The sequence below is a fragment of the Pelmatolapia mariae genome, linkage group LG16_19 (assembly GCF_036321145.2).
Source record: "Pelmatolapia mariae isolate MD_Pm_ZW linkage group LG16_19, Pm_UMD_F_2, whole genome shotgun sequence".
NCBI lineage: Eukaryota > Metazoa > Chordata > Actinopteri > Cichliformes > Cichlidae > Pelmatolapia > Pelmatolapia mariae.
Window position 1 is genome coordinate 35,657,178 of NC_086241.1, and position 22,970 is coordinate 35,680,147.

The following is a 22,970-nucleotide window of genomic DNA, read 5'->3' on the forward strand; positions in this document are numbered from 1 at the left end:
ATCAGGTCATTAAAGCGCTTGCCTTTAGATAAACCTCCTCCTGCCTCTGTGTCCTCATCACACACACTATGACAGTCAGGGCTACTTGTCTCAAGCCAGAACTATCATGTGTGACTCCTCACACCCCCACGATGGACTGTTCTCCTTGCTGGCCTGTGGATAGAGGGTCTGCAGCTTTTTCACCAGGTCATCAGACTGCTCAACATGAAATGAAAATACCATGTTTGTGTACGTGTCCACAGCTTTCCACAGCTCACTTTTACCATTGCACGTGATAAAATATGTATAGCAGCAAAATATATTAACATATTTGATTTATTTTAAATATTTTTTCACCTTACATTGAGTAAACTGCAATGACATTTCATTCCTTGCACACTTATGAATGACAATAAAAAGTCTGCTTGTCATTTTCTTCATTCACCAGTTGCTTAAAATACTCATTCAATTTTTTCCACCCAGCCATTTCTATACTTTAGACTACAACACTACCACCTATCCTTTCACATTGCTTGTTCACTTTTGCACCATACCTACCCAACACCACCTCAGTGTTTTTCACCCACATGTGCAGTGACGTTTGCTTCAGTCACCCCCCTCTCTCATTCTTCCCTACCATCCCGAGGCTGTCTCAACTACTTCCTGAATTCTGAGTGACATTTTTTACTATAATATGAAATTCCATCAGCTTCCGCTTATCCTTTTCACGGTCGCGGGGGGCGCTGCAGCCTATCCCATCTGTCATAGGGCGAGAGGCGGGGTACACCCTGGACAGGTCGCCAGTCTGTCGCAGGGCTAACACACAGAGAGAGACAGCCACTCACGCTCACATTCACTCCTGCATTCACACCTATGGGCGATTTAGATTGATCAATTAACCTATCCCCACAAACTGCATGTCTTTGGACAGTGGGAGGAAGCCGGAGTACCGGGAGGGAACCCACGTAAACATGGGGAGAACATGTAAACTCCACACAGAAAGACCCCGGCCTGATGGTGGAATTGAACTCAGGACCTTCTTGCTGTGCAGCAACAGTGCTAACCACTGTTCCTTCTCTTTTAATCAAATTACTGAGTAACTGATGCACCTTCATGTCTAAATACATAGAATACAGACAGATAAAAGATGATTTCCTTAATAACAGATTTAAATGTAAAAGCTACTAAAAAGTTAAAATGTTGTTATCCAACCTGGGTACACACTCTGTATCCGGGCTCAGGAAGGAACCTCCGAGCTGTGCAGCTAGTAATGATTTCAATGTCATGACAATGTGCCACTTATCAGCAACCTCACCTTGGTGTGACTGGGGTCATCAAGGATCTCAGAGGTCACCAAGCCAAAGTGGCAGCAGGGCTTACCCACTCTTAGAATCTGCTCCAGGGAGCTAGTGCAGGGAGGGCACTGCGACAGACTGGAGATGACCTCGAACAAGGGGCCCGGGATCTGCTCTGGGTGGCTTTTGTGGTTCATTCCACGAAAAGATGCAACTGTGCACTCAGCTCCCTGTTGCTCTGCACTTCTCTCAAGCAAACCACCTCCACTGACTGTGTAATCCACACTGTCCATAGTGGGCTTGTTATAATCACTGCAAGACTCCAGTGAGGTGTTTGTAAGAGCGATTTGGCTGTTGTCAATGCAGAAACTGCTGCCCAGGCTTTCGCTGAAGCTGTAGTTCTGCCATGACATTTTTTCTGCTGAATGCTCTGGGCTCGACGGACCACAACGTCCGTCAAGGTTTGCTGCCGTCTGTTTGGCATGGCACTGTTGTGAGAGCTGCTTCTGGGTCCTTGGTTGCTGCTCCTGCTGAAGGTAGTGTTGGTGAAGCTTGCTATTTAAGTCTGAGGCCTTGTCATTGAAAGTAGTCTGCTGTGTGGTCAGTTGTTCCAACTCTATCTCTGCTGGGACTAGAATGTCTTGGGCTGTCCATTGTCCATTGGCAATAGACTGATTTTGCCCCAGCAGCTCTCCATTTACTATTCTGTGGGGGAAATGGTCACTCTGCTGGCCCCAGTTAGGTGGTACTTTAGTGGATCGCATGTTGAGATGCTGTTGCATCTGCTGGGATAGCTGGACAATGGGAGTGTGCTCCATTATTGGAGGCTTGGAGGGACGAAACTGCATTTGCACACTTGTATCAAGATTATTTTCTGATAATGACACTGGTGTGGAGGTTGCTGCGGTAGTGCTAGGAGGTACCTGTCCTCCATGTACGGTGGAATCAGTCCTTCCTTCTATCGAGTCATAGATGTAAGAGAGAATCTCATCATTTGTCAGCAGATCATCCAAAGTGGGCACGTGCTCAGGGTCCATCTCAACTCTGATCATACGCTCATCTAGCAGCAGCAACTCCAGGTCCTCAGCACTCAGGCCCAGCCCTTCCAGAGCTCCAAACAGCTCGCTGTTTGAGTAACTCCTCTCTTCTGCATCCATAACCCCTTGGCCCTCCAAAGAGAGCGAGTCCAAAGTAGCCAGCAGTGGGTCAAAGCTGGTACCTGGTTCTGTGATACCTGGACCTACGACACTATTAGCAGGTTCATTCCAGCTTCTGTGCAGGCTGGAGGGTTCACTTTCAGAGAAACTAATGTGCTCTGCAAAGACGCTGCTGTGAAATGACAGTTTGGGCTCCACAGCTGACTGGCAAACATACACTGACTCATCCTGACTCATGAGTGCCCCAAGAAGGGAGCCCGGGTCCAGACCATCCGTCAGCAGCTTATCAGTCCGGTTCTTCTTTGACTTGCTAAAATTTTTTACACAGCTTCCATCTCTAAAGCCTGCGATGGGATGATTGGACTGATAGAGCAGGGCTTCTCCTGTAGCATACGTAAAGGGTAGATGCATAGAACGCTTACGCAAATGTTCTCCTCCTTCTTCATCCCTATAAACACAGAAGACATCATTGTCAGGACTTCTCTGTGCAGTCTTTTTTAACAACTAAGAAATACAAACGTATGGCTTTGAAGGGAAGGAGGATGGATATCTTAATGGTTTGATTCAGTGTATTACTCGAGATAAATGACCAAATGAGATTTGTACACAGACAGGTACTTACAAAAGAGGCCTCTGGGTGGCGATGATGTAATCTGGTTTCCCATTCTTATACACCAGCCGGGCATTGGCCTGGACCCACTTCCACTGGTTTTCCTTAGTCAGGAGTCTGAACACAGTCAGACCACTCTCTCCAGTCTTCATCACTTTAAACATTGAACACAAAAACTGTTACTCAGAGATAACCTCTGTCCACTATGACAGTCTAAATCTACATAACACTTTGAAGTTTTGCACACTAGCATTAAATGCCAAATGCCATTAAAGGTATTTATTTTAAATGTGATGTCCCGGAAATGAGTTTCCATCGAAAGTTGTCACAAATTATCCACAGCATCTGTGTCCTGCCAGGCTGGACAGGGTGGCAGTGGACTGACAGTGGACTCATTTCACCTTTACTAGTGGGTTATGGTCAGGCACAAAGACAGTTAATCATGGTCAGTCTTCGTCACTTCTGACCACGTGCCCATCTGTCCACTGAAGTGCACGTGGTGGTGCTGCTCTATGGATCATCTCTGATGCTTTGCCCTATCCTCTCTTCAGGCAGCTCTGCAGCTTTGCTCAATCTGTTTACTAATCCCACAGGATTACTTACAAAAGCTGTCTGAACTCTTTGACCAGACCAAACGTCCTCAGCACAGGATTTCCTGTACATATACTCAGGTTGTTCAGTAGCAAAAACTTTTTGGGTGTGAATGTTTAGCCACCTGCAGACAGCTTTGGTTTAGTGTTTTTCACAGCCTGCTAAGTCGAGAGCTGTGTTTCAATCAAGTCTAAAATCCTGGACTCTTAAACGCACCTTAGAACACACATGCATCAACACCACATATGAGCGGGCAGAGGGAGGTTTGGAGTCTTCACACACCCCTGTTCTCTGTTGCCTGTTGGGGTGGGGGGCTGGGAGGAGGAGTTGGCCGTCCGATTGGGGTCTGGAATGTGGGGCCTCCCTGCTGCTGCCGAGTCGGGGCGGTCTGCTTCTCCCCACCGCAGGGAAAAGGGTAACACCTCCTGGGTCTGGGTGCAGTTTCCCCCTCCAGGGGCAAGGGTACCTAGACCTGGGGCTTAGAGTACGCTTGGGGAGTGTGATTGTGTGTACAGTGTCTCTTTATGTCTGTCTCCACGTTGGGTGAGTGTTGAGTAGTTGCATATGAGAGCATGAGGGTGGGAATGGATGTTTGTATCTGTGTGTGCCTGTATGTCTGTGTCTATATGTCAGGTTGGGTATCAGACGACACATCTCTAGGGACATCTCAGGCCCTCCAAGGTTTGGAGGCCTATCTCCCCCCACCACTTCCCCTGCCGGTGACAGACGCCCTCAGACATCAGTGCGTTGGTGGCTCTTTGTGTCCGGGGATGGGCGTCCAGGTACACACCGGCTCACTCCTTGGTGGCTGCTTGTCAGGGCCTGGAGCCTGGGGCTCGGTCGGGCCCCTTCGGGGATGGGGTGCCCTCGGCCTCTTGGCCTGGGGCTCGGTCACTCAGGCGCAGTTGGCTGCCGGCGGAGCTCACGGACACATCACTGCAACCCCCCCTGGCTTCTGCTCCGCGGCTGCTGAGTGACCCTTCATCTGGGACTCTCCTCAGCTCTTTCTGGGATAGTGGCGCGGCTGTCCCTCTGATGGTCTTCCTTGGTCTCTTGTGTTCTGGGGGCCTCTGGATGTCTGGAGCCTTGATCTCCTCCATACCTGCTTCATGCCCTGGAGGACGGGGCTATGGCCCCCCACACCCTCTAGCAGATCATTACATGAAGGAACCTTTTAAAAACAAGCGCGTTCATGCTCACAGGTGTACACACGGGTGCTCACACACACAAACTACACCCTTTTTGGCTCCTACCTCAAAGCACACTGTGCGCTGTCAATCTTACATGCTGCACAATGATGTTTAATATTTAGTATTTACTGTTATATTCCCATAGATCATCACAATGATGTTGTTTATTATATTGCTCTTTTTCTTCTGCTTGTTTTCTCCTTTTTCTTTCTCAACAGGTGATCCAGGTGATTGATAGATGTATTTTTTGTCTGTTTGTTTTGTTGGTTTTTGCCCTTTATCACCATCCCTCTTCCCTGCTGTTTTTCTTTCCCTCTTTCTTTCTCCCTTTTCTTTCCCCAGTCATGTCTGTCCCGTGTGTAGCAAGTGAAAATAAAATAAAATAAACAATAAAAGGTGAATCAAATAGACCATTAGAGCAAGGCTGAGATGGTCCATCTGGTAAAGTAAATCCGTTGGGCATCTTTCTTTCTGATGGCAAAAGAGCCAAACGGGACAGGCAAAAAAAATTTTTTTTTAAAAATAAATAAATAAAAAATAAAATCCTGGACTCTACCCTGTTCTCTATATAGTTTAACAATGACTTATAACTTTACTTCTCTGTACAAACTCAATAATCCTACCAACATTAATGACTGTCTAGCTTCTGTTACTAATTGGATCTCTCAAAATTTGCTCCACCCCGACCTTGCCAAGGCTGAGATCTGTGAGATTACTTTTTCTGCTAAGGAGATCATTCCCTGCCAGCATCGGGCTGCCGGAATGAATTCTGGGATTGCTTTTCACCAGCACGTTAAATTTGAGTCATTCAGTCTTTTACTTTAATTCATAAATATTGCAAACTATATTAAGTCATTGTCCTGGAACTTCTAGTGCACAACATTTTCATAATTGGTCTAGTTCAGCTCCCACTTCACGTTTATTACTCAGTGCTTCCAAAGTAACTGGCAGGGACCAGGCTGCTAACAAAAACGATTCATGTTGTTCTTGAGCTGCTTCTCTAGACTCCAGGTAGACTCAGAAACCACTTAAAAATGAGAGGTTTAATTTGCATTGTAAATACAGCATCACATGGCTGCTCTGTGTGTGTATCACAACTGCTGAGAGCTTTTTTAGCTGCTGGCTTTTATGATTTCCCTCTAGAGAGAACAAAGCTACAAAACACATGTGTGCAGCTTGGCTTTGCAAGTTACTGGTAGGGTTGCTATATTTCACAGTTTAGTACATTATTCATTTAGTGACATCTGATAATATTTTAGAATTTAGTTGAAAATTAAGTTATTTATTTATTTATTTTTAGCATTTATTATTTTATGACAGTGCAGTGGAGCAGACAGCGGAGGAGGGGTAGAGGGGAAAAACATGCAGTATATGGATCGCCTGCTCAGCCCACTGTGGTGTGCTGCTGACCGGATCCTAGAATAATTTTAGGAAGTCAGACTTTGGATCTGTATTCAAGCGGATCATCGATGCCAGGCTGCGAGAAATTGTCACAGTAGAAGCACCGGGAGAAGACCAAGACCATCCATATGGCCTTCCTCAACCTGGAAAAGGCTTTTGACCGAGTCCCTCATGACCTGATCTGGCACTCTCTGTGATCACACGGGGTCCCCGAGGCCTACGTCAATTGGATCAAGCTCCTGCACAGAAACGTGACCACACAGTCAGAAGCCCAGTGGGAACATCACCACCTTTCAACATCACCATGGGCGTTCACCAAGGCTCCGCGCTGTCCCCGCTTCTTTTCATCCTCCGCATGGACACCGTGACCGCTGACCTCCAAGCACCCCACCCTTGGACACTCCTCTATGCTGACAATGTTTTCCTCACAGATGAATCCCGAATGGAGCTGCAACGCCAAACGCAGCAATGGAAGACACGCCTGAGTGAGTACGGGCTGAGGTTGAACACAAAGAAGACTGAGTACTTAGAAGCCGATCCCCAAACCGACGGCACCATCAGCATCGATGGAGAAGACCTGGCAAAAGTATCTCACTTCAAGTACCTCAGATCGATGATCAGCAATGACGGCAACATCCTGCCAGACGTACGAGCCAGGATTAATGCAGCCTGGATGAAGTGGTGCCAAGTCACTGGTGTCCTGTGCGACCGACAAATGCCCGACCGCCTCAAGTCAAAGACCTACAAGAGCGTAGTGCGCCCTGTGGCCCTTTATGGATCAGAGTGTTGGCCGGCCACCACAAAGCACGAACAGGCCCTTCACACAATGGAAATACGGATGCTGTGATGGTGCCTGGGCCTGACACGATGGGACCACGTCGTGAACACCGACTTCCGAAAGCGGCTGGACATCGCGCTGATCATGGAGAAGATGCAAGGAGCGCGACTGCGATGGTATGGGCACGTGGTCAGAAGTGACGAAAACTTAGTGGCAAGAACAGCACTGCGACTCCGCCCCCAAGGCCGGCAGCCAAGGGGCAGACCAAAAAGGCGATGGATGGACCGAATCAAAGACGACGTGAAGAAGATCGCGCCAACCTGTACGACGCCCTTGATCGTGCTGAATGGCAGCGGGTTGCAGAAAAGCGGACCCCGCAGAGCGGGAATAACGCTCGGAGGAAGAAGAAGACTTTGGATCTGTTTGTGTTGAATGTTATGGGTTTTTTTAACTATTCTTTATCCAGTTTTGTAATCTTATACAGTAGTAATTGCAATAGTAGCACACATTAAAACCTTTTTAATTAATTTATGAAATGTCTGAAAGTAAATAAATAATATTTTTTGTAGTTTTAAAGGCTTTTGTACTTTGTTTTACCGCGTACAGGAAACAGAGCTAGGCAGTCTGCTGGGTTGTGGTAAAATGGAATTTGGGCAGGTGAAGGAGTGAAGTCACAGTCAGGTTTGTCAAGCTGATAATTCTCTTCAGTATTAAAGCAGACATATATAACAGCTCACGTAACCTGCTAAATGGGCTGAATCAGCAGTAGCGCAGGCCTGGTAATAACAACATGCCTACAAAGAACAAATACACCACAGCTTTTCACATCATGAGGGTAACATACAGACACATGCTGAGAGCTCAGGCTTCAGTCTGTTTTACACAATTTCATACAACTTGTTCTTTCCTACTGTTGGCTCAGTGAGCATGTAATTCCTGATATTATCCTCGCAGTCACACAGCTCTGGTTATGACCACAGAAGCTCCACCCACCTGCTGATCAAAACTTGTGTTTACACGAGGCAACAAATCAGAAAAGCGCCTCGCAGAGGATGGAAATGAGGGATTTTCAGGCACTGCACAGGGCACAAGTATGCAGCCCCATCTTTGAATGAACTGGACTGTTTTGGTTGACAGTTGGTTTTTGGTTACTTACTTCGGACATGGTTCTCTGCACAGTACAACATATCTGCGGCGTGGATGAACTGATAGCCAGAGCCCCTCACCCGCAGCTCAGCCTCCGTGTACCCCAGCACTATCTTCCCCCTGTACAAAAAACGACCAGAATTACCTCGGGCAGTTGTTTACAGCTCATTCCACATGTCATGAATGTTCTGTAAAGAAAGCAAAAACAAAACAAACTATAGTATTATATTTTAGTATAGTCACCCTGTGAAACTTCTACCAGTGTGATGTTGTTTTCGTTTTCTATTTTTCTAAAAAATAAAACACGTCCCACCCATCTGACACACCCACAGATCTCATGAAGGAGGATACATATGATCAAAACACGTACAACACAACTAAACTTAAGCATAACCCGCATGTGGTTTGTCAGCAGTCTGCTAGATTTCTTTGTCTCACTTTGAAACGCCGAAATCGTTCAACAGAAAATGACCGATGTCACCTGAAATATAACATCCAATGAAAATGCTCCACTTTAGCATGTGGCTAACACAAATCTCAAACCTAACTGTACCTCCTAACCCGAACTTTGTTTGCTGAACAAACAAACAAACAAAAAACAGACGTGAGGTGTCTCAGTCGAATACGAAGTACTGAAATGTATTTTTACTTTGCGTCACAGGCCATGGGGGTGAAGTCCAGCTTGTGTTTGGTTCTAAAGATCATGTTCTTGGTTCTGATCTCTAGAATGGATGGAGGCTGAAGAGGAGTTGCAATAGCGAATAATGCAAGCAGCGGTGCAGCTTTCCCTCCGTTTTCTTGCCACTGGTTCTGCCCATGCAAGAACTTGAGTCTTCCCTGGATATTCAAAGCCTGGAAATAAGCAAAATAACCAGTTATCCTTCTGGTAATGTATGTGACTTTGTATTTGTACTGGTAGATGTACTATTTTTATAACCTGTGAGTACTACAGGTAACTGTAAAGATGGATCTTTGAGGAAAAACCTCAGCGAATGTGGGAGTTAGCGGGCATGGGAACATGGAAACAGGTAGCAGACAACTCTGATAAAAGTTTGGATCCTTTTCTGGGAAAATGAAGCTCAGAAAACTAGAGATGATCATCTCTCAGTCTGAATATTAGTGATCCAGACTGTGAGTAGAAAGTGCTTTGAGTGTTCAGTTAGAGCTGAAAAGTACTACATAAATACCTGTTCATGTCTTTAACCCACCAGGTATATAAAAATACACAGATACACTCCTACGATAGATGTCTACGTGCAGAGAACAGGGACGCCAAGTCCAGCGTGCATGTGTTAACTCTGGTAAAACTCTGGTAAAAATAGAAAATGTCACGTACCAGAAAACCAGAAGAGTTGTCCAAGAGGCAGCGAAAGCGACACACAAAGCTTCTCTCCAGGAAGGACGAGTTCTCCGGGGGCAGTTGTTCCGGGTTGTAGGAGACCACAGATGAGCTACTGTCAAATTCCATCTCTATAAAAACCAAAAAGAAAACTGTGTGGGCAGAGCCATACTTCCATGTGTCGGGTGTGTTTGTAACGCAGTGATTCTTGAAGGTCTGAATGGGCATTAGATATTGATTTTCAACCGGGTCCCTTGGGCACAGAGATTTTTCAAGATTCTCAACATTTTTTAAAATGACAGTAGGTACTTTGGATGATGAGATACTTAAAGTGTTGGCAATTTTATACTGGAGAAGGTCCGCTCAGCTTCTGAGAAACTCTACCTCCCTAAGATACAACCTGTTCATTCAACAGGTTCATTTAAATGTTCCTCCAGCTTTGCTTTTTCCCGCCTCAACTTTTTGAGACACATCAAATTCAACATGAGTTGTTATAATGTAGCAAACAGTCCTGGTTTAAATATTTGATATGTTTTCAGAAATGTGTTCCTGAGATTTGCAAATGATTTAAAGAAGAGAGTGCAAACGGTTTCTCAGAGTCCGTCGGTTGTGTCAGGGCTAACACATAACACATAAGCAAACACAGATCTGGGACCACTTCACCTCATAAGCCACAGTGAAGATTACAGGGTCATGTGATCTGACCTGAGGCTGTTCTTACAGCTTAAACTGCGTGTACTTAACCATCTGACACTGACATCCAAATGTTTATGGTTGTGTTCATGTGGACTGCAGTGGAAGGTCAAAAACAAAGACTTTTTCATATTTGAGTCTTTAAGAAGTTCATCAGCAAAAAATATTCAGTTAGATGATGGCAAAGATAATATTGAAAGATTTGCAGAATCTGGGGAAATCTGCAAGTTTTGGGTCCAACATTGTAACAGACACAATGCTGTTGAAATAACTCTCAGGGCTGAGACACAGCTGCAAAGGGAAGTTAAAACTTTACCAAGCAAAGACAGAATAAAAAAGAAAAACGAGGTTGAGAAACTGGAAAAACCTTTGAGGGTAGAGAGCTCTGTAGTAAAGGAGTGTGTGTGCTGAATCGTCATACAGGAATAAAAGCACGTGTGAGGTGAGATCACCTTTGGGGGATGTTGGAGCAGGAGGATTCAAAGCCCAGTCCAGGTTTCTTCTGAGCTCCTGCTGGTCCTCCGTGTGGACCAGTTCATACACACTCTGGTGCATGACATCAGTCTGAGAGAGAAAAAGACCTTTTTAAGCTTTTTTTAAACATAACCCGATTATAATTCTTTATTTTTTCCTTGACCTCGTTGTTTGTTGATCTGTTGGCCTGCAACAGTGTTGGTAGTGTGTAAAGACTGTAGGTTGTGTGAGTTTGACTATGTGAAGTGATCTGAATGTGAATCTGTGCTGCTGCTGTTGTAAACATCTGTCGTCATAGTAGTTACATGGAGACTAGCATCTTCACTGAGTAACACACTTAATGCTAACAGTAAACTAAAAGGACACATTAGGTGATGTAATGGTTTTAACTTTTGTCTAAGAGAAGTTACAGAATAAAACAAACTTGCTTACACTCTGTGTGCGGTCGACACAGCACTCTCTTAAACAGAGTTCCTTGTTTTCTATAATATAGAACCCTGATTATATGCCACAGATGCATTTTTATTACATTTTTATTGTCACAGAAGTTCTGCTATTAGTTACAATAATGGTGCAAGCTCCACCTATACATAGTGCTTAAAAGCTGGACGTAACACTGTCCAATGAGTGCGAGTGGTGGTACAGAGACGTGCTGTACACTGCAGGATGCTGTTGTGGCCGCTGGTTTCTACAAAAGGCCAAGCTATAAATAGGTCTTTCTGCAGCTGTCTGAGCCTGTGACCCTAGCATGCAGGGACTATACTAATGGATCAACGCAGACCCCCGTGTTGCTCCCGCCAGTTGTTGCACGCAAGCAATACATTTATCAGCTGATGGAGCAGAGCCTCTAACACCTCTGTCTGTGGACCTGTAAAATTACTACTTTTGTATTTCAATACAATATAAAATATCGAATAAATCGTAAGAACCAGGACCTACTTAATGCCACCATGTCACAATGACACCCTGTCACCTACCTAAGTGCTAAGCTACTCTGGCTTCTGGTTCTCATTAGTGAGGAATGACAATTAATGGATGTAATTAGAGTGAAAAACAGACTGATACCTGATGGAAGCCCAGGTAGTCCTGAATGGTGTGAGAAGAGTAGAAGATGGTCCCACTGGCAGTGATAGCCAGGATGAATCCATTAAGAGCCTGTTAAAGCACAGACAGTGACACGGTTCATTACTTTGCTTTCATCCGTGTGCTGATACAGGCTGCAGGATCTGACTGTCATCAGCCAGACATAATGATAATGATGTGGCCTACTTTAATTAGAGGATATACATTGACGAACAACAGGTACAACAATATGTTCTATTTTTCCCTTTTTGTTCATTTCCATATGTGTAAAAATGATGATAGTCACTGAAAAGATGACCACATCCTCATTTCCATCTAACAACATTTTTGTCAGACAGTGGGAGGTGGAATAAACGTGGATCTGAGGTTGTGGTTTGTGGGGGGGGGGGTCTCTGTGAGGACTGGTGCTGGCTCTCTGGCTGTGCAGACCTCCAATGAAACTGTCCTGCATGAGGAGCAATGACAGTCTTGACGATTACAGTGAATATACACTATATTGAAAAAAGTACAGTATTAGCTTGTCTGCATTCACAAACATTCAAACCTAAGATATGCCTTTGTTAATTGATAGTTTTTAATATGATGTTTGCAGCTACAACAGTGAGAATTTGCTTCTGGGCAGGATTTCCAGTTTTTGGCTCGCGGTATCCCAAAGGTATTCTGGGTTGAGGTCATGACTCTGTGTTAGCACGAGCAGTGGCGTTTTTTCTAGGGATAGACAGAATCCAATATACAGTATCGGTCCGATCCTGACCTAAATCACTGGATCGGATATCGAGGAGAAAAAAATATATAATCCGATCCACTAAATATCACAAAAGCACCTCAGAAAACTTGCAACATGGCGTAACCCAGGTAGTGACCTCAGCACGTCCTGCCAAACCAGGTGTTGTACCAAGGTAGGGATTCCCGAGAAAACCTGCTCCCCCCCCGCTGCGAGCACCCGCCGGGCACGGAGTGGGATCCAGTTTACTCCGCCTCCATTACAGACAATTAGACGTGGAAGTAGTGATGTTTCAGTTTTGTGAAAAAGTGAAAATGAGTGTCGTTATATTACCATTCAGTTTGAGGGTTACAACAGAAAATTCTATATTTAATTGTTCTCATGTGGTGTGGGACGGGGTTATTTTAACAAACGACTGATAATTATATTTATCCTCCTGTGACTTTGCTGTATAAAGAGCTAAAACCAGTTTCAGGAGGAGTTAGTCGTTATAAGAAGTCGGTTTATGTTCAGCTTTAAGAATAAAAGGGTCCATTTTTTCTAAAGCTGTTGAATATAAATATTATTTTCTGCTGATATTGCACTTTTCTTTCAGAACCAAAGAGTTTGTGAAACCTGCATAAAATTGCATTTTAAATTCCTTTTTGAATATCACTTTAAATACTTCGATTTCTGCTAAAAGTTTAAATAAAAAGATCAGTATTGCTGAACTGACAAATATTTTGGGTGCAGTGTACTTTTTGCATACGGGTATAAAAGAATAGACTGATTCATATCGGTGTTGGCAAATTTACAAATTTATAATATCGGTATCTGACATAAAAAGTGGTATGGTGCCATCTCTAGTTGTTTTCTCTCTTGCAGCCTGTCCACAGTAAGGACAAACCTCCTGTAGTGCTGGGAGGCGTACACAGTCAAAAAGAGGAGTGAATGAGGTCTGGTCCCACTCCTGAAATACACATAAATTACCTCTAATATCTTGAAAAGTCAAAGGTGACAAAACAAACTTTCAGGTTGCTCTAAGGTCATCCAGAGAAACATGCTCTGTCGCTTTGTTGTAAATATGGTTAATAGAAAAGAAAGAAAAGCGACGTTTATTGAAAAAGCATCTCTTTACTTAGAAATCTAAAAGACATGACTGCCTAGAATCAGTTTACTTTAAACGTTTGGCAGATGGTTAGATCGCACATAATCGTTATTTTAGATGTTATTTCTTGAAACAATAAGAAAAGCCAACACAAGACTGCCTGTAAAATGCTAGATAGTACTTTATACAACATGCCTCGTTCTCCCACTCACACGAGAACTTTTTTCTACCACAGTCGTTCAGATTTAACGTTCATATTCGCCTCTCTGCATCAGTACTGTGATGTTTCAGTCCAAGGTGTGGTACCGTAACATTTCTGACTTTATTTTGGTGACTTCTTAGACCATATCAGGAAACCAGGATTTTTTTGGTCCCCACAAAGATACACACACACGCACACACACACACACATACATAAACGCACACACACACACGCACACACACGCACACACTCCTGGAGGAGTGACTGTTGCGTGGCACAGCGGCCATGACACTCTGATAGCACACCGGTGATGCACTCCCATGATCTGCCACGCTTCCTTCATGCTTCCTTCACGCTTCCTTCACGCTTCCTTCACAGTGAGCATAAACTGAAACTGGGCGACACAAACATTCAGTGTCTGAAGTCTTTCTGAATCATCCAAAATCAAACCATTTTTCTTAATACCAGTTAGCACCTCATGGTATCATTAACCTCCGAGCTGTCAGGGGTTTACTTCAGGCATCATCTGTTTACTTCTTGGTTTCCAGACTAAAACCAGTCAGCCTGTGTCCTGTGTTGTCTTTGCTGTTGTGTGAACCTTCACTGTGTTATTAACATTACCTAAAAGGGAAAAGTAGCACAATTACTAAATTCTGCCATATTTCCTCCATTCTCTCAGTTTGAATAATTGATTGGCTCCTGTGTAATTCACTACCATCTGATGTGAAGAAGAGCAAAGGAATAGGCTTCATAAAAGGACTCCTTTTATGAAGCCTATTCCTTTGGAGACAAACCATCACTGTTCATTTCCTCGCTCATTCTGAGGAACGGGAACATGAGGAGCAACTTCTCTGTGGAGCACCCGCCTCCTGACTCATCTACAAATGACCTTTCATTTCTCACTTTGAACAGTTTGGGGAAACGTACAGTTATCATGTGAAAGAAGTCTGAAACTGTTGGAGAAAGGAGCCTGTTTCCTCAGCTCTCCTGGAATGCCAGTGTGATGCACATTGGAAGGAAGTGGACTGGAAAATCAAAGACTGCAGCCGATCCCGAAAAGCTCCGGCAGCCAGCAAGCTTTCTCCTCGGTCACACACGCAGCACAGACGGCAGAAAGCTCTTATTTTTCTGTTAGAAGCCAAACTGGATTTTTGATCAATAATTTCTACCTGAAATTCCAGAAAAATATCCCATAACAGCATTTCTATCAGATTATCCTATCACACTCTCCAGGTCACCTAATCTGTATTTGATTAGAGCTGAAGTCTGTGATATTTTGCATTTACAGTACATTTGTACAAACTAGTCCATAAAGAGGCCTGTGGATTAACCAAACCAGTAACCTGGTGGGAACACTCCAGTCTACATTACAGGCATTTACAGCCCATTCTCACTCCCAAGGCGTAACACCCCGACGATTTGTCAAGTCCCAAGGCGTTCCTGAGGAACGAGTTCTTATGCTACGCGCTGGGTTATGGATGAAATCCAGTAGAATGACACGTCATACACGTTCCAGCCATGTATTCCAGCCCTAACCCTGACCAGCACTTTATTGATCTTAGATAGTGTTTTCTAAAGAGATTTAAGCAAAATGAAGGAACATGTGTAGATTGAGGGTGACATGAGGGCCACATAGAGTCATCAGAGCAGAAAAACAACAAGGCTAAGCTCAAACATAAACACTGACTTGATGAAGACTTGAGCAGTAATATCGTTGAAGTAGCATGGGACTGCAGACGGCAGCAGGCGTGGCTCCAACAGACACTGAGCCTCCTGCTGCTCGTGGCTATGAGAATGACACTAACGCTGTTTTCACACATGACCTGCAGTGTTGAACCTTTTCTACTAATTCGAATGACCCAAAGACACAAAAGTGCAAATGAATTGCTCCTTTACTCATCAGCTCGCTGGCTGCAGTTGAACAGCTCAGGTGATGTTTAATTGCACTACTGTGAACCGATGTGAGGATAGAGCAGTGAATCATCCCTCACACACTGTGATTTTGTCATAAAGAGGTCACTGTCATTTTTTACAGTCACATGTCTGCCACACAAACATTTATACAAGTGTGGTTTTAAAAATTCAGGTATTTTTAAGTATAAAGAAGCTAAATCGTATTATTCATGCAAAGATAAAGTCAAACATATTTGAACTACACTGAGACTTGTTGTCAGACGTGAAACTACAGTAGCAGAACCTTTGGTGGTAGAAGAGCAACACAGCAGTTTTAATGCAGCTATCAAATGTACAAAAATGAAACAATAAGTCACGTCAACAGAGCAAAATGTCAAAGACAGAGTCATGGAGAGCTGAGTCCCAGAGTCTGCATGATGCTCCCAGCTGGGAATCCCTGGAACTGAATCCTAACAGCAAACTAACAATAAAGATAACATGTTTGACTAATTAATAAATAATAACTACAGATAAAGGCGTCACAGTTTTGTTGTACATGGTCAGTGATGATAAAGGCTGTTCTGTTCTAGTCATGGTGCTTTTGGTGGTCCAAAACTGACCTGCAGCAGAAGCTCACCCTCGGGGATCTTGGTATTTGTTCCTCCTGTTTTATTGTGACCATCCTTCACTCCATTTCGATTGTTAAGGGCAACTGCAGAGAGAAACACACATGCTTCAGTCTTGTGATGATGTTTGCACAGCACTGCTGTTATTTTCTCTACATTAAAAGCAGGAAACACACTAACAAAGCACTTCATGCAGTTTCTATGCAATAAGCAGTTTCCTCAGGTTCAGAGCTTTTGAGCTAAAATATACTGCTTTTACTTTAAAACAGAGAAGAAAGACAACAAATTCCTTCTCATCGTTGTGCAGGTGAAGCCAAAGGCAACACGTTCTCATCCCAACACGTCACATACCGACGCTGTGTGACAAATCGTCTGTATGTTAGGCATTCGGAGGCACGAGAGCCATTTGGAATGAATCTATACATGTAAATGTGTTTTATGTTCTGACCATGAAACACTCTGGAAAACACTATTTCATATGGTTGAGGTTAAGGTTAGGGCTGGAATGCATGCTGGAGCATGTTACTGCCACAAGCTGAATTCTATTGGATTCAATTGAGAATCCAAAGCATATCATCAGGACGCGGAAGGGTACCTTTCGTGTTAATATGAGACACCTCGGGACATGACAAATCATCAGTATTACACGTTGGGAATGAGAATGCTATGCTTCATCATATTTTCTAGTCTTTGGCTTAGAAAGAAGTTGGTTTGGAAGAATATTTGGCGATGCTTCATCCTCTGCTTTGTGGTTTTTTTTGCGTTTGTCCATTATGCTAGCAGCGTCTAAGCATTCTTTTTTTTTTTTAATTTATACCACACACCCCCCCTGCAATGGCTCTGCGCGCCCCCTAGGGGGCGTGCCCCCCACTTTGGGAACCACTGGAACCAAGTTGAAGGTTGTCAGGTCAACTACAGCTTGGCACTCTCTTTTCACCATGCCCCCCTTTCTCTTTTTTCTTATGAACTTACAATACATTTATTAGAAACATACATAAATTTGATCATGTCCACCACTTTATTAACCTCACCTGTTTTCACGCAAATGAGCAATTTATCTACAACTTTTTACACCCATTGACTCCCATTAACCTGCCGCTGTGACCACAGTTTTCACCCTACAGATGTAGCTACACTTGACTCCTTTCACAGAAGCCCTTCTTCAAAGCACACCTGGTTATGTTACTTGATGCTTCAATTTGGCTACCTGAACGTGGGTGACATAAGCTGTGGGAACATCACCAGGACTTGCTGCTTGAAGTTCACATGAAATGACTTTGGAGCATTAAACTTTGATGTACTTTATTTCACAAAGAAATTATTTATTAATTTGGGAGTGTTTTGGATGATAGAAAGGAGCACTGTACGAACACTGCTGCTGCTAAACTACTGTGGTGGAAGCAGTGTGCTTGATCCCATCAGTGGGCCCCATGTCAGCACTGGCCAAATGTATCTGGCCCAGTAACTGATAGATTAAACCTGACAAACAAGCACTGACCCTGAAAATCAGGCACTCCCTCATACTTGGTGCTCTCTCTCTGCCAGCTCTGCAGGCAGTTTTTATTGTAATGTGTTGGTGTACAAAACGCAGACGAGAAGCTGAAAACTAAAGGTTCATGAGCGTTCCTTCAAATGTCTGTACATATGACGGCACCTTAAGCTTATGTACACACTGCTGAAAGGGTTGGTCTCACTCTTCTTAAACTCTACATTTTCTTTTTTAATTAATAAAAAAAAGACTCAAAGCAAAATAAAAATAGAAATAGGAGACTTAGAAGGCACAACTGAGAAACAAGGAATGAGTATATCAGAGTCTCTACCCAAGACAAAGAAAACACATCTGAGTTTAATAATTTTCTAATCCAATTATTAAAATTAGCTGAAGTGTACATTACATACAGGAGACGCAACTACTGACGACTAACTCTATATACAGACGCTGTCATGGTAAGTGTGGATGTACTGTGGTTATACATTCTACTGTGTGAGCACCCTAACTTGGTTGTGGAAGATCTGAGGAAAACTAATGTGAAACTTCTTTATGACTTACTGCTGTAAGAAATCGATATAAAAATGACTCTTAAGTTGGATACACATTTGTAACAGTTTCAGTGCCAACAGTGACAGCAGACAAGCTCGCAGCTGAACATATGAACAGTAGATGGCCCTTTATGAAGAACTTCAAGAGGTCAGTATAGCTGACCCCTTTCAACAACGCTGACCCCTCACCCAGCTGGTGTGCATGTTAGCATTAGCTGATAACTATTTGCAGTTACCCAATATTGACTGTTTGTTAAGTTGTCATTATGGTAGCAGCTATGAGTAACAGTATAATAATAATTATTGCTTATATTTCATGTATTGTTTTAATCTTCTTTTTATAAATACCTCATTTTCCCCTGTGGTATCAAAAATGTTTTTTTCTGGTGTGATGTATGATATTCTAGTGTCTTCACAGTCCTGACAAACAGAATGCCATCAACTTTAACAGAAGCCAGCAATCTCAAAACTTGTCTGTGAAGACCTTGTGCACAGGCATAGGAATGTTTTTGTGTTTGCTCCTCGGAGCAACACGACTAAATATCAATACACTGTTGTAGGCCACTACATATAAAGACTAAATAGGTCGAATGATTTCAACCTGAACATTGCAATCTGATGTCTGGGCTTTGCAGAGAAGGATGACTGTCCATATACAGAAAAATCAAGTACTATCACTAAGTGAAACAGACAGATAATACAGAAAGTGAGGTAAAAAATACTGCATTAACTGCACAGTATTGGCTTGGGTGGCTGTAGATCAGGAGGCAGCTCAGCGATGCATCCACTGGAGTATGAATGTTAGAGCAACAAACTGTAGGTGTGAATGAGGAAAGTTGAATAAAGGAGAGAAGTGCTATATAAGAACAACTCCATTCACCATCTACACTGGGCTGGGCTACACTGGGCTGACGAGAACAGGAATCTGAATGATGATGGTGGGAGGGGTAGAAAGTGGAAGAAAGCTCCCTGGTTTGTTCTGGATCCAGACCTGATCGAGAACCCAGAGAGCGATGACAAGGGAGAACTGTTCCTAATAAAAGTCCATTAGTGTCATAATACAGTATATTTACATGTAGTCTTTGAGATGCATAGCCACCGGACTCTTCATTCAGTATTCACTGAATATATATTTCTAACATTTTCTTACCAGTCACACAGTTTTCTTTAAAGAAATCTGTCAGTGTACAGATTTCACAGTATTTGGTGTATTAGTTTTATGTGAACATTAGACCTGTACTTCTAATGGTGTCAGTTTTTCTGACATATAATGCAACAGATAAGTGAAACAATCTTTCACAAGTAGATAATAAAATGTGTATGTTTGTCCCTCTGGAGCGCTGCCTTGTATTAAACTAGGGTGTGTGTATATACACTTTATATATATATATATATATATATATATATATATATATATATATATATATATATATATATATATATATATATATATGTATATATACACAAGGTCCGCGTCAGCTGTTGAGGAACCAGGGCACCCTGACGAGAAGTGGGCTACTGGAACAAGAAGGCATTGGTGGGCAAGAGACGAAAACAGGGCGTTGTTGGAATGCTACTACGCAAGTAACCCTGGCGGAAGGGGTTACATGAATAGGATGAGGGACCTATGGAATCTTCGATACCCAACATCCACATTGACGGCGAAACAACTAGTAGCTCAGTGTTCCAACATTCGAAAGAAGGGACTGCTCTCACAGCTAGAGATTGACGAGGTACAACATAAATGCTACGGCAAGGAGGAGTCAGGACGCCAGGTCAGGGGGATGATATCATCACCCCCACATGAGATTGGGTACCAAGCCCCAAGTGCGATAGAAGAAGGATCGTTGAGTGCGAGAGGAACTGACCTGAAAGATAGAATCATGGCCAAGCTTGAAACCTGGATCCCCCTTAGCCGGTTACCAAGACTATGTGAAGTACCCTCAGGAGGTCTGCTAGATGATGTTAATGCATCACTACAGACGATACCTACAGTCACCATTACCGAGACTAACAAGCTGATCTACACTATGGCAGCAGTGATCAGTGAGATGCTGGGCTACAAGTTGAACAGCCACAAGGGGCAGTACCCTCCATGGAGAAGGAGGCTAGAGGCTAAGATCAAGGTAGCACGGAACGAGGTTAGCCAACTATCGGAGCTGCAGAATATGTGATGAAGAAGGTGCCTAAGAAGTACAGCAAACTGTCCGTACCTGAGGCCTTGGAAACTGCCAAGCAACGAGTCACAGCTATGGCCAGCAACTTGAAGAGGTACACCAGAGAGATCGAAGGCAGGAGAATAAACCAGCTGTTCTCCACAGAACCAGCCAAGGTGTACTCTCAGTGGCAGGGGAACAATATGAGAACAGCACCACCAAGGCTGGAAACAGAGCAATACTGGAAGAGCATATGGGAGGTGGACACAACCCATAACAGCAATGCTCAGTGGCTAGTGGGTCTAAGAGCAGGCCACAGCAACCTCCCTGAACAGGGTCCAGTAACCATCACAGTGGCAGATATCCAAGAAAGGGTCTCTAGTATGAAGAGTTGGACAGCACCAGACCCCGACATGGTTCACGCCTACTGGCTGAAGAAGCTGACGGCACTCCACAAGCGCCTGGCAGCACAAATGAACCAGCTGCTAGTTGACGAGAGACACCCAGAATGGCTAACCGAAGGCCAGACAGTCCTGATCCTCGAGGACCCCCAGAAGGGACCGGTCCCCTCCAACTACCGACCAATAACCTGCCTCAGCACCACGTGGAAGCTCCTGTCAGGCATCATAGCGGCAAAGAGGAACAGGCACATGGGTCAATACATGAGAGGGGCACAGAAAGGGATGGGCAAGCATACCAGAGGCACAAAACACCAGCTACTGGTAGACCGAGCAGTCAGCTGAGACTGCAAGACTAGGCTGACCAACCTGTGCACAGTCTGGATTGATTACAAGAAGGCCTATGACTCAATGCCCCACACCTGGATCCTGAAATGCCTGGAACTCTACAAGATCAACAGGACCCTAAGACCTTCATCAGGAACTCAATGGGGATGTGGCGGACAACACTAGAGGCCAACTTCAAGCCCATAGCACAAGTCACCATCAAGTGCGGGATCTACCAAGGAGATGCTCTGTCCCCACTGCTGTTCTGCATAGGCCTGAACCCCCTCAGTGAGATCATTAACAAGACTGGCTACGGATACCGACTACGAAACGGAGCAGTTGTCAGCCACCTCCTGTACATGGATGACATCAAGCTGTATGCCAAGAGTGAACGAGACATCGATTCACTGATCCACACTACCAGGATATACAGCAATGACATCGGAATGTCATTCGGATTGGAGAAGTGTAGTCGGATGGTAACAAAGAGAAGGAAGGTAGTCAGAACTGAGGGGATCAAACTACCAGAAGGCAACATTGCAGACATAGAGGACGGCTACAAGTACCTGGGCATCCCACAGGCAAATGGGAACCATGAAGAGGCCACTAGGAAAGCTGCAACCACCAAGTACCTGCAGAGAGTCAGGCAAGTCCTGAGGAGTCAGCTGAACGGTAAGAACAAGATCCGGGCTATCAACACCTACGCCCTGCCCGTGATCAGGTACCCTGCTGGGATAATAAGTTGGCCAAAGAAGGAGATAGAAGCCACTGACATCAAGACAAGAAAGCTCCTTATCATGCATGGAGGGTTTCACCCCAAGTCCAGCACCCTGAGGCTGTACGCTAAGTGGAAGGAAGGGGGCCGGGGACTGGTGAGTGTCAGCACCACAGTCCAGGATGAGACAACAAACATCCACGAATACATCACGAAGATGGCCCCAACCGACCGAGTGCTCAGTGAATACCTCAGGCAGCAGAAACCCAAGAAAGAGGAGGAAGGCGAGGAACCATCATGGAAGGACAGGCCCCTGCACGGTATGTACCACCGGCAGATAGAGGAGGTGGCTGATATCCACAAATCCTACCAGTGGCTGGACAAAGCTGGACTGAAAGACAGCACGGAGGCACTAATCATGGCAGCACAGGAACAAGCTCTGAGTACAAGATCCATAGAGGCTGGGGTCTATCACACCAGGCAAGACCCCAGGTGCAGGCTGTGTAAAGATGCCCCTGAGACAAGCCAGCACATAACAGCAGGGTGCAAGATGCTAGCAGGCAGGGCATACATGGAATGCCATAACCAAGTGGCCGGCATAGTGTACAGGAACATCTGTGCCGAGTATAACCTGGAAGTTCCGAGGTCAAAATGGGAGACGCCCCCAAGGGTGGTGGAGAATGACCGAGCTAAGATCCTGTGGGACTTCCAGATACAGACGGACAAAATGGTGGTGGCTAACCAACCGGACGTAGTGGTGGTGGACAAGCAGAAGAAGACAGCCGTAGTGATAGATGTAGCGGTTCCCAATGACAGCAACATCAGGAAGATGGAACACGTAAAGCTCGAGAAAATGTGGGGGTGAAGGTAACGGTGGTCCCAGTGGTAATGGAAGCACTAGATGCGGTGATTCCCAAACTAGGCGAGTGACTCCAGCAGATCCCAGGAACAACATCGGAGATCTCTGTCCAGAAGAGCGCAGTCCTAGCAACAGCTAAGATACTGCGCAGGACCCTCAAGCTCCCAGGCCTCTGGTAGAGGACCCGAGCTTGAAGGATACACCGCC

General features: G+C 44.5%; 1 protein-coding gene across 3 annotated transcripts in view; it reads right to left on the reverse strand.

Annotated features, from left to right (window-relative positions):
• The window catches only part of LOC134644241 (aryl hydrocarbon receptor-like), a 47,754-nt gene that overhangs the window by 14,577 nt on the left and 10,207 nt on the right, over positions 1 to 22,970 (reverse strand). For 2 of the 3 annotated variants that reach the window (XM_063497083.1, XM_063497082.1), the window contains exons 3-10: positions 16,263 to 16,354; positions 11,719 to 11,808; positions 10,632 to 10,743; positions 9,484 to 9,617; positions 8,797 to 8,999; positions 8,158 to 8,267; positions 3,054 to 3,195; positions 1,295 to 2,879 (exon numbers count right to left, since the gene is read on the reverse strand). In XM_063497083.1, coding sequence (XP_063353153.1) covers positions 1,295 to 2,879; positions 3,054 to 3,195; positions 8,158 to 8,267; positions 8,797 to 8,999; positions 9,484 to 9,617; positions 10,632 to 10,743; positions 11,719 to 11,808; positions 16,263 to 16,354 — 2,468 coding nt within the window. Of the gene's footprint in view, positions 1 to 1,191; positions 2,880 to 3,053; positions 3,196 to 8,157; positions 8,268 to 8,796; positions 9,000 to 9,483; positions 9,618 to 10,631; positions 10,744 to 11,718; positions 11,809 to 16,262; positions 16,355 to 22,970 lie in introns of all 3 variants that reach the window. The other variant, XR_010096474.1, reaches the window with a different exon arrangement.